The sequence below is a fragment of the Anolis sagrei genome, chromosome 11 (genome assembly GCF_037176765.1).
Source record: "Anolis sagrei isolate rAnoSag1 chromosome 11, rAnoSag1.mat, whole genome shotgun sequence".
Taxonomy (NCBI): domain Eukaryota; kingdom Metazoa; phylum Chordata; class Lepidosauria; order Squamata; family Dactyloidae; genus Anolis; species Anolis sagrei.
Window position 1 is genome coordinate 8,530,497 of NC_090031.1, and position 15,394 is coordinate 8,545,890.

Consider the following 15,394-nt stretch of genomic DNA (forward strand, 5'->3'; position numbering starts at 1 on the left):
CCCACCCTGGACATTATTCCAGGTATATAAACTCCACTTGCCATACAGACATCACAACCTCTGAAGATGCCTGCCATAGATGTGGGCGAAATGTCAGGAGAGAATGCTTCTGGAACATGACCAGACAGCCTAGAAAACTCTATGAAGTTTAATAAACTTTATTTCCATGTTTTTTATGATAGAACCAATTAGAAAATGATATTTTTAATGCAGGAACAAAAATTGTATTCCATAGAGTTTGCAACTGGGATAAATATATATATATATATATAGTTTTTAGTTTGGTTCCCTGTTTTATGGAAAGACTGATGTGGCCCGCATTCTCCGGCTTTGCTTGCGAGGCCCTAATATGGGCAACTTCTTCTCTAGCCCTCTCTCTGCCTCCGAGACGGATTTCCAAAGCCTCGGGCGGCTCCAGCCCTTTTGCGGTCTCAGCACAGATGGAAACACTGAGCTGTTGGGAGGAAATGCTCTCTGCAAACTTCCAGAATGCTTCTGTTAAGAGGAGCAAGGAAGGCCAAACCATACAACGGAAAGAGGATGCTTCGGATGCCACAAGAAACCACACGATTCTTAAACGCCGTCCTGGCTCAAGTCGGATCGATCCATGAAAAGTTTGCCTCTTGTTTTGTGTTGTTGAAGGCTTTCATGACAGGAATCACTGGGTTGCTGTGATTTTTGTGGGCTGTATCTTCCAGAAGCATTCTCTCCTGACATTTCACCCACATCTATGGCAGGCATTCTTAGAGATTGTGAGGTCTGTTGGAAAGTAGGCCAGTGTGGAATCATGTCCAGGGTGGAAGAAAGAACTCTTGCCTGTCGGAGGCAAGTGTGAATGTCGCCATTGGCTACCTAGACTAGAATTGAAAAGCCTAGCAGCTTCAAAGCCTGACTGCTTCCTGCCTGCTCCTCCCATCCTGAACATATGGACATCAAACAAGTGAGGTTTATATCTCTGTGGAAACATGTCCAGGGTGGAAGAAAGAACTCTTGCCTGTCGGAGGCAAGTGTGAATGTCGCCATTGGCTACCTAGACTAGAATTGAAAAGCCTAGCAGCTTCAAAGCCTGACTGCTTCTTGCCTGCTCCTCCCACCCTGAACATATGGACATCTTCAAGAAGCATTCTCTCCTGACATTTCACCCACATCTATGGCAGGCATTCTTAAAGATTGTGAGGTCTGTTGGAAACTAGGCAAGTGTGGAATCATGTCCAGGGTGGAAGAAAGAACTCTTGCCTGTCGGAGACAAGTGTGAATGTCGCCATGCTTGTCATAGACGTGGGTGAAACGTCAGGAGAAAATGCTTCTGGAATATTGCCAAACAGCCTGGAAAAACTCACAGCAACCCAATTTTTTTTTACATGGTGTTATTACGCACTTGAAGCAGACAGACAAGTCGAGTCTTGGATTGTTTATTGAGGCTCCGATCCCACCCGTTGCAGGTTTATTGCCCAATATATAATCCAGGAAGGCTTACTTTGGAGTATCTGCGCAAATGATCAGATGTTGCTTTGGAATGTGCCTTCCTTGCATACCGTATTTCCAGATTGAAGCAACTGGCTTTGACGGAAAGCAGACACATAGAGGATGCAAGCAGCCTTGATCTCTTCTGCATTTGGGCCAAATGTCCAGTTCCATGCCAGCAAGCTCAGACAACATGAGGCTGCCATCCTTATCATATATGGAGGAGAGCAAACTCCTTATCATAGTATGGAGGAGAGCAAACCACAGACTACAATGCAGTCTGGGCCCTACCATATGCACATCGGAGGACCTTCTTACAGCCACACCAGAGGCACTCCAAGTAGCCAGCTTCTGGTCAAAGGACATTTAGTATCATGCTAAGTATTTAACTTTGTTTATGGTTTCTTATACATTATAACTGTATTCTCAATTTGCTTCTGACACAATAAATAAATAAAAGTAACTAATAAGACTCAATTAAATACATTGTGGGTACACAAAAGAGTTCATCCATTTGGACATTCTTCCTTTGATCCCAAGAATTTCAAGTGAAATATCATTAAATATTATTATTATTATTATTATTATTATTAATATTATTAATAATAATAATATAGTCATATTAACGAAAAAGATGACACAGTCTGAAGATATAAAGATTGAACTGCAAAGACTCTGGCACAAGCCAGTCAAGGTGGTCCCAGGGGTGATCGGCACACTGGGTGCAGTGCCTAAAGACCTTGGCCTGCACTTAAACACAATCGTCGCTGACAAAATTACCATCTGCTATCTGCAGAAGGCCACTTTATTGGGATCTGCATGCATTATTTGCCAATACATCACAGTCCTAGACACTTGGGAAGTGTCCAACGTGAGATCCAATACAACAGCCAGTAGAATGTCTGCTGTGGACTCATCTTGTTGTGTTTCTAATAATAATGATAATGATAATGATAATAATGATAATAATAATAATAATAATAATAATAATATGAACCATCTAGGACCTTAGGATCACCTGGGGAGGCCCTGCCCTCATTACCGCCTTTGTCACAAGTATGTTTGGCGGGGACGAAAGACAGGGCCTTCTTGGTGGTGGCCCCTCAGCTCTGGAACTCTCTCCCTAGGGATATCAGATCAGCCCCCTCCCTTTTAACATTTCAGAAAAAAGTCAAGATGTTGCTTTTTGAGCCAGTGTTTCCAAATGCAGAGTAACTGACATTGGAAAATGGAACGACTAGACGATGGGACCGACAATGTTTGTAACAAGGAGCCACTATGGATTTATGTTTTATTGATTTTTTAATCGTTTTTATTATATGTTAATGTTTTTAATTGTATTGATGGTATTGTGGGCAATGAATTTTGCCCTATAAACCACCTTGAGTCACCTGCGGGCTGGGAAAGGCGGTACACACATATAGTAAATAAATACATCAATAATAGCCATAATAAAATACTTTAAATTAACTTTTCATTAGACCCAAAACATCTACCTCCCACCCTTTATTTTGCAGAACTTTCCCATTCAGTCCATTCCAAGTCATGCCCAAGGAAGATACCTTGTTATCATGCACAGAGGTAGGTTTTGAAAAGGAATGGAGAATTTAGACAATCAGAGATAGATAGGTATATATTGCATAGGAAGCAGGGAAAGCTGCAAAGTCGGAGGAGAATCCATGGTTAGCAAAGTCGGATTGATTCAGAACATACCAAAAATAAAAGCAAGTTAATATTCCAAGAGATGGATTCAAAATGGATTGGACTTCCTACCTTGGCGTCTTTGACACAAGTCATCCCCATAAGTTTATTTTTTAATACAACTCTTTCCTAGGAAACATTTTAAACAGGGTTTAGGTTGCGGCATGTTCTGCTTCTTCTTCTTCTTACAAGTTTATCATTGCAACATTCAACGCTATTGAAAAGACGGGACAGTTTCTAATTGCATCGCGACACTTCCTCTGCCACTTTTACAACATCCCAGGCTCTTTTATACTCTTTATCCACAGCTTATTTCAATTGCTGGGTAAATTCCAATTCTATCACTGATGGGGTTCAGAATACTCTTTGATTGTAGGTGAACTATAAATCCAGCAACTACAACTCCCAAATGTCAAGGTCTGTTTTCCCCAAACTCCACCAGTGTTCACATTTGGGCATATTGAGTATTTGTGCCAAGTTTGGTCTTGGTTTGTCATTGTCCGTCATTCCGGTATTTCTACCCCGTCTCTTCTCTACTCAGTGCCCCTACATATAAGCAATTACAATACTACAACAATAATTAAATTACATAAAGCATTAATTGAAACAATAATACAATATCAGCTGTATCGTCATTCCAGTCAATTTCCAACCAAAGTGTGAATTAAGTCTACTGTCCGTAAACCTGGACCCACAACCATGATTCCACTTTCTTCCTGAAAGCCAGGAGGGATGAGGATGATCTTATCTCATTTGGAAGTGCATTCCACAGGTGGGGGGGGGGGCACAGCCGAGAAGGCCCTGTCTCTTGTCCCCACCAAACGCGTTTGCTATATTGGCAGGAGCGAGAGCAGGGCCTCCCCAGATGATCTTAAATTCCAAGGTGGGACGTAGAGAAAGATGCATTCGGACAAGTAAGCTGGGCCAGAACCATATAGAGATAGGTCAAAACTAGAACTTTCAACTGAGCTCGGAAGTGGACTGTCAGGCAGTGGAGCTGACATAACAGGGGAGTGGGCATATTGAGTATTTATGCTGAGTTTGGTCCAAACCCATCATTGTTTGAGTCCACAGTGCTCTCTGGACATAGGTGAACTATAACTCCCAAACTCAAGGTCAATGCCCACCAAACCCTTCCAGTATTTTCTGTTGGTCATGGAAGTTCTGTGTGCCAAGTTTGGTTCAATTCCATCTTTGGTGGAGTTCAGAATGCTCTTGGATTGTGGGTTAACTATAAATCCCAACTACAACTCACGAATGACAAAACCAACCCCCCCTCCCCCCCCGCAACACACCAGTATTCAAATTTGGTCCAGTGAATGAAAATACATCCTGCAAATCAGATAATTACATTACAGATACTTGGCATGAATACTCCATACATCCAAATGTGAAAACTGGTGGAGTTAGGGGAAAACAGACCCTGAAATTTGGGAGTTGTAGTTGCTGGGATTTACAGTGGAGAGAAAAAGGTAAAGGTCAAGGTTTCCCCTTGACATTAAGTCCAGTCATGTCTGTCTCTGGGGGTTGGTGCATATCTCCATTTTTAAGCCAAAGAGCCGGCATTGTCTGCAGACACCTCCAAGGTCATGTGGCCGGCATGACTGCAAGGAGTGCCATTACCTTCTCATTCTTAGGTATGTCTGTCTCTGGGGGTTGGTGCATATCTCAATTTCTAAGCCAAAGAGCTGCCGTTGTCCATAGACACCTCCAAGGTCATGTGGCCGGCATGACTGCATGGAATGCCATTATCTTCCCACCAGAGCGGTACCTATTGACCTACTCACATTTGCATGTTTTTGAACTGCTAGCTTGGCAGAAGCTGGAGCTAACAGCGGGAGCTCACCCCACTCCCTGGATTCGAACCTGCAACCTTTTGATCAGCAACTCAGAGATTTAACCCACTGTGCCACTGGGGAGTCCAAGTGGAGAGAAAAAGCGGGGTATAAACATAAACATAATAATAATAATAATAATAATAATAATAATAATAATGGGATCTGCACACATTATTCGCCGATACATCACACAGTCCTAGACACTTGGGAAGTGTCCGACGTATGATTCAATACAACAGCCAGTAGAGTGATCTTGTCTGCTGTGGACTCATCTTGTTGTGTTTCTAATAAATAATAATAATAATAATAATAATAATAATAATAACTGGGTTTCCTAAGACTAATGTTAGAATTCTCTCTCTCTCTCTCTTTCTCTCTCAGGAGACAAAGAACAGCAGGTTATAAATGGCACCAAAGAGGAGAGCAAAGGGAACCACCAGCCACAGTCTTTAATCTCGCAAACCACAAAACGTTCCCATTCCCAAAACTTTGCTCAAATAAGGCAGTATTCAGCAACTACGCATCCACCCCACTCATAGGGCTTGGAAAGTGAACGGCGACCACAGCCGCTATTGAAGAGGGAGTGCCTGCCTTCCCCTTTCCAGCCCAGGAATCCTTTTGTGCCATTTTGGAGCCACAGCCACTGCCCTTTGCTTTCTCAGCATCTCCTGAACGCTGCAATTATGTCTGCTGCAATCACAACCCTCCAAAGCAACACACCCTCCATCCAAAAACAACGGGCCTCGGCCTGCCTCTCCGGGACTTACAATCACAGAGTTGGAAGAGCCCCTATGGGCCATCAGGTCAAACTCTGTTCTGCCTTCATGCAGGAAAAGCACAATCAAAGCAGCCTAGACAGATGGCCATCCAGCCTCTGTTTAAAAGCCTCCAAAGAAGGAGCCGCCACTACACTCCAAGGAGGCAGAGAGTTCCACTGCTGAACAGCTCTTCTCCTTATGGTCAGGAAGTTCTTCCTAATGTTCAAGTGGAATTTCCTTTCCTCGTATTTATTTATTTACAGTATTTATATTCCGTCTTCTCATTCCGAAGGGGATTCAGAACGGATCACAGAACACATATACCGACAAGACAGACAACTGTGCTATTCTAATAATCTAATATAATGTAATATATATATATATATATATATATATATATATATCGTGTCAGGAGCGACTTGAGAAACTGTAAGTCGCTTCTGGTGTGAGAGAATTGGCTGTCTGCAAGGACGTTGCCCAGGGGATGCCTGGATGATTTAATGTTTTTATCATCCTTGTGGGAGGCTTCTCTCATGTCCCCGCATGAGGAGCTGGAGCTGATAGAGGGAGCTCATCCGCCTCTCCCTGGATTCGAACCTGCGACCTGTCAGTCTTCAGTCCTGCCGGCACAGGGGTTTAACCCACTACGCCACCGAGGGCTCCATATAATCTTATAATGTAATGCAATATAATACTAATACTAATATATTATAACATATATTTAAATTACATGTAATATTTCAAATAATATTACAATATAATAGTATAGTACAATATAGTAATATATAATACTGATATTGTACTATGCTAATAATATAATATATTGTATGTATATATATCTTGAAAGCTGCTCTGAGTCCCCTTTGGGGTGAGAAAGCTATAAATTAAACGATAGATCGATAGATCGATAGATAGAGGTATATATAGGCTTTCCCATCTTTGGCGTCTTGGAGGCTGTGCTCGGTTCCAGTTACACAAGATGCACAAAGTATTATGTTATTGTTGTTGAAACTTCAAATATGGTGTCATATGACAGGTTTATTATTATTTGAAGTTTATTATATTTGAAGTTTCAACAACAATAACATACTTTGTGTATCTTGGAAATAGATATCTGTGTTCTATATATTGCTCCATCTTCCCTGCCAATGATCTTTTGTTCCTAAACTTCCTCTTTGATCGAATCGCTGGCATTTTTTTGGCATTTACTTATGGGTGCCTTAAATACCTCCACGCTTAAGCAGCACCTATTTATCTACTCACATTTGTTTCGAACTGCTAGGTAGGAAGAAGCTGGGCTAAAAATCATCCCAACCTGGGCTTCAAACTGTCAACCTTTCAATTGGCAAGATTTACTGCAGCTGGCGGTTAACCGGCTGTGCTAAAGCATCTAGCAGACACTGAAGTAGGGAAGGGAGGCCTCCTGTTAGAACAGGCTTCAAGGAGCGTGAGTCACCCGTCTTTCCCACTTCGTCCTCCGAATTTAGCTGGATGCAAATCACAGCTGTGGCAACAGCAGCAGCCGCACAAATCCTGCTGCCAGTTGGAAGGGTGGCCAAGAATGCGTATGCCTTGCAGGCCTTCAAGAAGAAGATGGCCAAGCAGCTGACTGTGACGAATTTGGATAAACTTCCCAGTCTGTGCATCCACCCCCTTCGCTTCTTAAATGAAAAGAAGTCAACACTGTGAAAGGATGGGTTACTTATACATCTGATGGAACTAATATGAATACACACACACACATATGGTTGCTGTGAGTTTTTCGGGATGTCTGGCCATGTTCCAGAAGCATTCTCTTCTGACGTTTCATCCACATCTATGGCAAGCATCCTCAGAACTTGTGAGGTCTGTGGGAAACTAGGAAAATGGGGTTTATATATCTGTGGGCTAATGTCCAGGGTGGGAGAAAGAAACAAAGTGTGAATGTTGCAATTGGCCAGCTTGATGAACATTGAATGGGCTTGCAACTCCACAGCCTGGCTGCTTCCTGCCTGGGATAAACCTTTGTTGAGAGGTTTATATCTCTGTGGAATCATGTCCAGGGTGAAAGAAAGAATTCTTGCCTGTTGGAGGCAAGTGTGGATGTTGCCATTGACCACCTAGATTACCATTGAAAAGCCTAGCAGCTTCAAAGCTTGACTGCTTCCTGACTGCTTCTCCCACCCTGAACATTCCACAGATGTATAAACTCTACTTGCCTAGTTTCCGACAGACCTCACAACCTCTGAGGATGCTTGCTACAGATGTGGGTGAAATGTCAGGAGAGAATGCTTCTGGAATATTGCCAAACAGCCTGGAAAACTCACAGCAACCCAGGAAATTTTTCAATTTTTTTTACATGGTGTTATTTGTTGACTCCAAGTCACTTGAAGCAGACAGACAAGTCGAGTCTTGGATTGTTTACTGAAGCTCCGATCCCACATCTATGGCAAGCATCTTCAGAGGTTGTGAGGTCTGTTGGAAACTAAGTGAGAGGATCCCTGTTGTCCTTTGCTGAACATAGGATTTGTTGGATTTTCTTAGATCCAACAAAGGATTCCCCCAGGCAGGAAGCAGCCAGGCTTTGAAGCTGCAAGACCATTCAATGCTTATCAAAGGGGTATAAATAATAATAATAATAATAATAATAATGATGATGATGGAGCCCCCAGTGGCGCAGTGGGTTAAAGCGTTGAGCTGCTGAGCTTGTTGACCGAAAGGTCGCAGGTTCGATTCCGGGGAGCGGCGTGAGCTTCCGCTGTCAGCCCCAGCTTCTGCCAACCTAGCAGTTCAAAAACATGCAAATGTGAGTAGATCAATAGGTACCACTCCGGTGGGAAGGTAACGGCGCTCCATGCAGTCATGCCGGCCACATGACGTTGGAGGTGTCTATGGACAACGCCGGCTCTTCAGCTTAGAAAGGGAGATGAGCACCACACTCCAGAGTCAGACATGACTGGACTTAATGTCAGGGGACAACCTTTAATAATAATAATAATAATAATCATTAACACTTGCTTCTAACAAACAAGAGTTCTTTCTCCCACACCGGATATTCCACAGATATATAAACAATCACTTGATTAGCTTCCAATGGACCTCACAAACTCTGAGGATGCCTGTCAGAGATGTGGGCGAAATGTCAGGAGAGAATGCTTCTGGAACATGGCCATAAAGCCTGGAAATCTCACAGCAAAATAGATTAGGAATGCATATCCGGAGTCGAAAGCATGCAATAGCTGAGCTGCTTGTATTATCAGGCGATTAATAATAGAACCGTCACATCAACACCTTTCTCTATTTGGGGATGGCATTATTATTGGACTTCATGACAATGGGGCTGCCGCATGGACGGGAATGTTCTTCTGCGACAATAAAAGTGGTCAGACGAGTTTGAGCAAACTTTGCTTTCAAAACTAACAAGGGACTTCGGAAGCAGCTGTGGTTGACCTACAAGAGGATCCCTAAGATATCGACATCCTTTAGGACCCAGGTTTCTTGGAGAGCAATTACTGATGGTGTAGAGCAGTGTTTCTCAACCTGGGGGTCGGGACCCCTGGAGGGGGTCGTGAGGGGGTTTCAGAGGGGTCGACAAAGACCACCAGAAAAGACAGTATTTTCCATTGTTCTTGGGGTTCTGTGTGGGAAGTTTGCCCCTATTCTATCATTGGTGGGATACAAAGTGCTCTTTGATTGTAGGTGAACTATAAATCCCAGCAACTACAAGTCCCAAATGCCAAGGTCTATTTTCCCCAGACACCACAAACGTTCACATTTGGGCATATTGAGTATTCGTGCCAAGTTTGGTCTGGGTCCATCATTTTTTGAGTCCACAGTGCTCTCTGGATGTAGGTGAACTACAACTCCCAAACTCAGGGTCAATGCCCACCAAACCCTTCCAGTATTTTCTGTTATATACTGAAAATACTGGAGTTCTGTGTGCCAAGTTTGGCACTTGTTTGAGTCCAAACCCTTCCAGTATTTTCTGTTATATACTGAAAATACTGGAGTTTTGTGTGCCAAGTTTGGCACTTGTTTGAGTCCACAGTGCTCTCTGGATGTAGGTGAACTACAACTCCCAAACTCAAGGTCAATGCCCACCAAACCCTTCCAGTCATGGGAGTTCTGTGTGCCAAGTTTGGTTCAATTCCATCTTTGGTGGAGTTCTGAATGCTCTTGGATTGTGGGTTAACTATAAATCCCAACTACAACTCCCAAATGACAAAACCAATCCCTTCCCCCAACCCCACCAGTATTCAGATTTGGGCGTATTGGGTATTTGTGCCAAATGTGGTCCAGTGAATGAAAACACATCCTGCAAATCGGATACTTACATTACAGATACTTGGCACAAATACACAATACTTCCAAATGTGAAAACTGACCTTGAGTTTTGGAGTTGTAGTTCACCTACATCCAGAGAGCACTGTGGACTCAAACAATGATAGATCTGGACCAGAATTAGCACAAATAATATACCCAAATGTGGTGGAGTTTGGGGAAAACAGACCCTGAAATTTGGGAGTTGTAGTTGCTGGGATTTATAGTGGAGAGAAAAAGGTAAAGGTCAAGGTTTGGCACTTGTTTGAGTCCACAGTGCTCTCTGGATGTAGGTGAACTACAACTCCCAAACTCAAGCTCAATGCCCACCAAACCCTTCCAGTATTTTCTGTTGGTCATGGGAGTTCTGTGTGCCAAGTTTAGCACTTGTTTGAGTCCACAGTGCTCTCTGGATGTAGGTGAACTACAACTCCCAAACTCAGGGTCAAAATTGACACTTCTGAAGTAGCAACGAAAATAATTTGATGGTTGGAGGTCACCACCACATGAGGAACTGTATTAAGGGGTTGCGGAATTCAGAAGGTTGTAGAGAATCCCATTTTTTCCCAGCTCAAACTTTCGAAAAGTTTTGGAAGCCTTTCGTACAAACCTTCTTGGTTAACAAGGGCCTGGCTTTGTTACTATCCAATCCTTTGTAGGAACTCCCAAAGAAGACGGTGCTTTCCTTTCTTAGTCATGCCCGAAATACTTTTTGCAATGTAACTAAAGTAAAATTACGGAACTGATATGAGTAACTCGGATGTAGACATCCCTCCTTCCCTGTTTTCCCACCCGAAGAGGAAGGAAAAGGGGATGTATAAAGGAGACAGTCTGCATGCAATATTGTTGTGAGTCAGAAGGGAAGCAATGACTCTGGGCAGCAAATGCCAAGGGGCAAGGATGGCATTTTCAACTTATTTCTGAGCTCCCTGCCCACTGCTTCTCTGGAAGGGAAGGGCAACACAATCCAGGGAAGGGCAACACAATCCTAATCCTGTCACAAGGAAAATATGGCCCCAGGAGTGCCGAAATCCTCCAGAAAAGCCATTTTGCGCCCACAAATTGGGCAAACGGCTTGTTACAGAAGCACCCAGGAGCACCAATTCCCCTTTAAGGAGCTGTCTGGTTTCCCCTCGCTATTTCACATCTAATAAGAAATGCCACATCCTGTAGAGAGGTTATGTCTTTATAAGCGTGGTTTTGTAATATCTAGGAATATATGACATTTGCAGTTGTGTTTCTATTGCTGCCTGCGCCTCTGCTCGGAGGGTTCCACCTCACTTTCTGTCCCTGCGATGACTGGATTTTGGGAAACGTGGCTTGTTGTGGAAACAAGGACTGGAGATAAAGCTCCAGTGGGGTCTTCTTTCCCAGCCTGTCTGCGTGTGTATGTGTATGTGTGTATACACACACGTTGGTCTATGAGATAAATATATATATATGGATATATATGAGATATAGTATCATAGACTTGGAAGGGGACCCCAAAGTCCATCTAGTCCAGTCCTGTTCTTACCTCGTTGTTTACAAGTCGGATGTTTATAACTCGGGGACTGCCTCTGTGTGTTTGTATGTGTATGTGAGATAGAGATAGTATCACAGACTTGGAAGGGACTCCTAAAGGCCATCCAGTCCAGTCTTATTCATTGTTTACAAGTCGGATGTTTGTAACTTAGGGACTGCCCATATATATATATATATATATATATATATATATATATATATATATGAGAGATAAAGTATCAGAGATTTTGAAAGGATCCTCAAAGGCCATCCAGTCCAGTCCTATTCTTAACTCATTGTTTACAACTTGGATGTTTATAACTCGGGGACTGCCCGGATATATATGAGATATAGTATCATAGACTTGTAAGGGACCCCAAAAGGCCATTCAGTTCAGTCCTGTTCTTACCTCATTGTTTACAAGTCGGATGTTTATCACTCAGGGACTGCCTGGATATATATGAGATATAGTATCATATATTTGGAAGGGGACCCCAAAGGCCATCCAGTCCAGTCCTATTCTTAACTCATCATTTACAAGTCGAATGTTTATAACTCGGGGACTGCCTGGATATATATGAGATAGAGATAGTATCATACATTTGGAAGGGAACCCCAAAGGCCATCCAGTCCAGTCCTGTTCTTAACTCATTGTTTACAAGACAGATGTTTGTAACTTATGTCCAGTCCTATTCTTAACTCATTGTTTACAACTTGGATGTTTATCACTCAGGGACTGCCTGGATATATATGAGATATAGTATCATATATTTGGAAGGGGACCCCAAAGGCCATCCAGTCCAGTCCTATTCTTAACTCATTGTTTACAACTTGGATGTTTATAAACTCGGGGACTGCCTGGATATATATGAGATATAGTATCATAGACTTGGAAGGGACCCCCAAAGGTCATCCAGTCCAGTCCTATTCTTAACTCATTGTTTACAAATGGGATGTTTGTAAATCAGGGACTGCCTGTATATATATGAAATAGAGATAGTATCATAGACTTGGAAGGGACTCCCAAAGGCCATCCAGTCTGGTTTACATTGTTTACAAGTCAGATGTTTATAATTCGAGGACTGCCTGGATATATACAAGACAGACAACAGTATCAGCGATTTGGAAAGGACCCCCAAAGGCCATCCAGTCCAGTCATGTTCTTAACTTATTATTTACAAGTCAGATATTTATAACTTAGGGACTGCCTGTATATATATGAGATAGAAATAGTATCATACATTTGGAAGGGAACACCAAAGGCCATCCAGTCTGGTCCTGATCCTAACTCATTGTTTACAAGTCGGACGCTTGTAATTCAGGGACCATCTGTGTATGAGATAGATATCATATCATAGATTTGGAAGGGACCCCCAAAGGCCATCCAGTCCAGTCTTGTTCTTAACTAGTTGTTTACAAGTCAGATCCCAAGGGCCCAAACCTGAGCTTCCCTGCCTTCTGTGAATAATAATACTTGGCTTGTCTTCTTCTCTCAAAGCCTCTCCTGACCCAGGGTGCCAAGGAGCTGCCCAGTCCAACTCTGGGAAGGATAGTATGATTTGAATCATAGAATCATAGAGTTGGAAGAGACCTCACAGGCAATCTAGTCCAACTCCCTGCTATGCAGAAAAAGCATAATCAAAGCACCCCTGACAGATGGCCATCCAGCCTCTGTTTAAAAGCTTCCACCACACTCCGAGGCAGAGAGTTCCACTGTTGAACAGCTTCAGGAAGGTCTTCCTAATGTTGAGGTAGATTCTCCTTTCCTATAATTTGAAGCCATTGTTCCATGGAGTCCGTTGAAAATATGTATAAATACGCGACACCCTTTCACATATTTATAAATGGCCATTGTGTCTCCTCCCAACCTTCTCTTCTGTAGGCTAAACACGCCCAGTTCTTCAAGACGCTCCTCATAGGGAATATTCAGACCTTGCATCATTTCAGTTGCCTTTCTCTGGAGACCTTCCAGCTTGTCAAGATCTCTTTTTTGAACTGTGGTGCCCAGAATTGGACACAATATTCCAGGGAAAGAGGTCTGACCAAAGCAGAAGAGAGAGGCTCCATGACTTCCTTAGACTCCTTTGGACACAGCTCAAAATCCCATTGGCTTTTTGAGCTGCTGCGTCACACTCTTGGCTCATAGTTCTCCATCATGGGCCGAGGCAAAGAGGAAAGAGGGATGCTTCTATGGGATTGTGGGACACCCCAAAACCTAACTCTCCTTTTCTCCTGAAACTTGGACCCAGAAGTTAGGTACAAACCTCCCTTTGACACCCTTCTACAGAGTTTTAAGTGAGTTTCCAGGGAAGGGAGTTGTGTGTATTGTCTACAAAGCACAACCCAAAGAGGCAAGAGAGATGCTTCTATGAGATTGTGGGACACCCTGAAACATAACTCCCCTTTTCTCCTAAAACTTGGACCCAGAAGTTAAGTACAAACCTCTCTTTGACACCCTTCCACAGAGTTTTAAGTGAGTTTCCAAGGAAGGGAGTTGTGTGCATTGTCTACAAAGCACAACCCAAAGAGGCAAGAGAGATGCTTCTATGGGATTGTGGGACACCCCGAAACCTAACTCTCCTTTTCTCCTGAAACTTGGACCCAGAAGTTAAGTACAAACCTCTCTTTGACACCCTTCCACAGAGTTTTAAGTGAATTTCCAGGGAAGGGAGTTGTGTGTATTGTCTACAAAGCACAACCCAAAGAGGCAAGAGAGATGCTTCTATGGGATTGTGGGACACCCCGAAACCTAACTCTCCTTTTCTCCTGAAACTTGGACCCAGATGTTAGGTACAAACCTCCCTTTGACACCCTTCCACACAGTTTTAAGTGAGTTTCCAGGGAAGGGAGTTGTGTGTATTGTCTACAAAGCACAACCCAAAGAGGCAAGAGAGATGCTTCTATGGGATTGTGGGACACCCCGAAACCTAATTCCCCTTTTCTCATGATTTTTGAAAATTTGGACCCAGAAGTTAGGAACAAACCTCCCTTTGACACCTTTTCACAGAGTTTTAAGTGAGTTTCCAGGGAAGGGAGTTGTGTGTATTGTCTACAAAGCACATCCCTTCCACTCTTAAATCTGTCCTGGTTTTGGAAAGTCGCATTTATGGGAAACCAACAACTTCAGGCATCAAGAAACAATAGCAAATGCATTGCACCTGCTCTCTCCCCCCCCCCCCCCCAGCATCTTCCAAACCCCTTTGCAATAAAGAGCAGTTTGCACAGTCCAGATTTGCCTCCCCTTCCTCATATTAAGGGGGTCTTCCTACCTGAGGCTGCAAAGGATGGTAGTCTGGTCTCTGAGAAGAGGATCCAAGCAAAGCAGAGGAGAAGGAGTCAGGAGGCAGCAGAAGGAAGGCGAGAGGCAGGCTCCCCTCCCAAGCCAAGCCCACGCCTCGAGGGGAGGGGCGTGGGAACACCCCCAATCCACGCCACGCCCACCCCTGCACTGCAATACAGACCCCCTTCCCCCTGTGGTTTATTTATTGATTGTATCAGAAGCAAACCAAGAATACAGTTGCAAATGTATTTTAAACACTTGGCATGATACTAAATGTCCTTCGAGCAGCAGCTGGCCACTTAAGAGTGCCTCTAGTGTTGAAGTCGAACATGACCCCCCCCCCCCTCACTAAAAGATAGTAACTTATAGTTTTACCAGGTTCTTGTGAGTTTTTTCGGGCTATATGGCCATGTTCTAGAGGCATTTTCTCCTGACGTTTCACCTGCATCTATGGCAAGCATCCTCAGAGGTAGTGAGGTCTGTTGGAGCTAGGACAATGGGTTTATATATCTGTGGAATGGCTGGGGTGGGGCAAAGAGCTCTTCTCTGCT

At 43.4% G+C, this 15,394-nt stretch overlaps 1 protein-coding gene across 2 annotated transcripts in view; it reads right to left on the reverse strand.

The window, feature by feature from the left end:
- The window catches only part of GSN (gelsolin), a 58,922-nt gene extending 43,963 nt beyond the window's left edge, over nucleotides 1-14,959 (reverse strand). Inside the window, exons 1-2 of one of the 2 annotated variants that reach the window (XM_067471844.1) lie at nucleotides 14,833-14,959; nucleotides 3,238-3,294 (exon numbers count right to left, since the gene is read on the reverse strand). In XM_067471844.1, coding sequence (XP_067327945.1) covers nucleotides 3,238-3,267 — 30 coding nt within the window. In that variant the 5' untranslated portion in view covers nucleotides 3,268-3,294; nucleotides 14,833-14,959. The remainder of the gene's footprint in view (nucleotides 1-3,237; nucleotides 3,295-14,832) is intronic. The other variant, XM_060757370.2, reaches the window with a different exon arrangement.
- Between the last annotated feature and the right edge of the window lie 435 nt (nucleotides 14,960-15,394).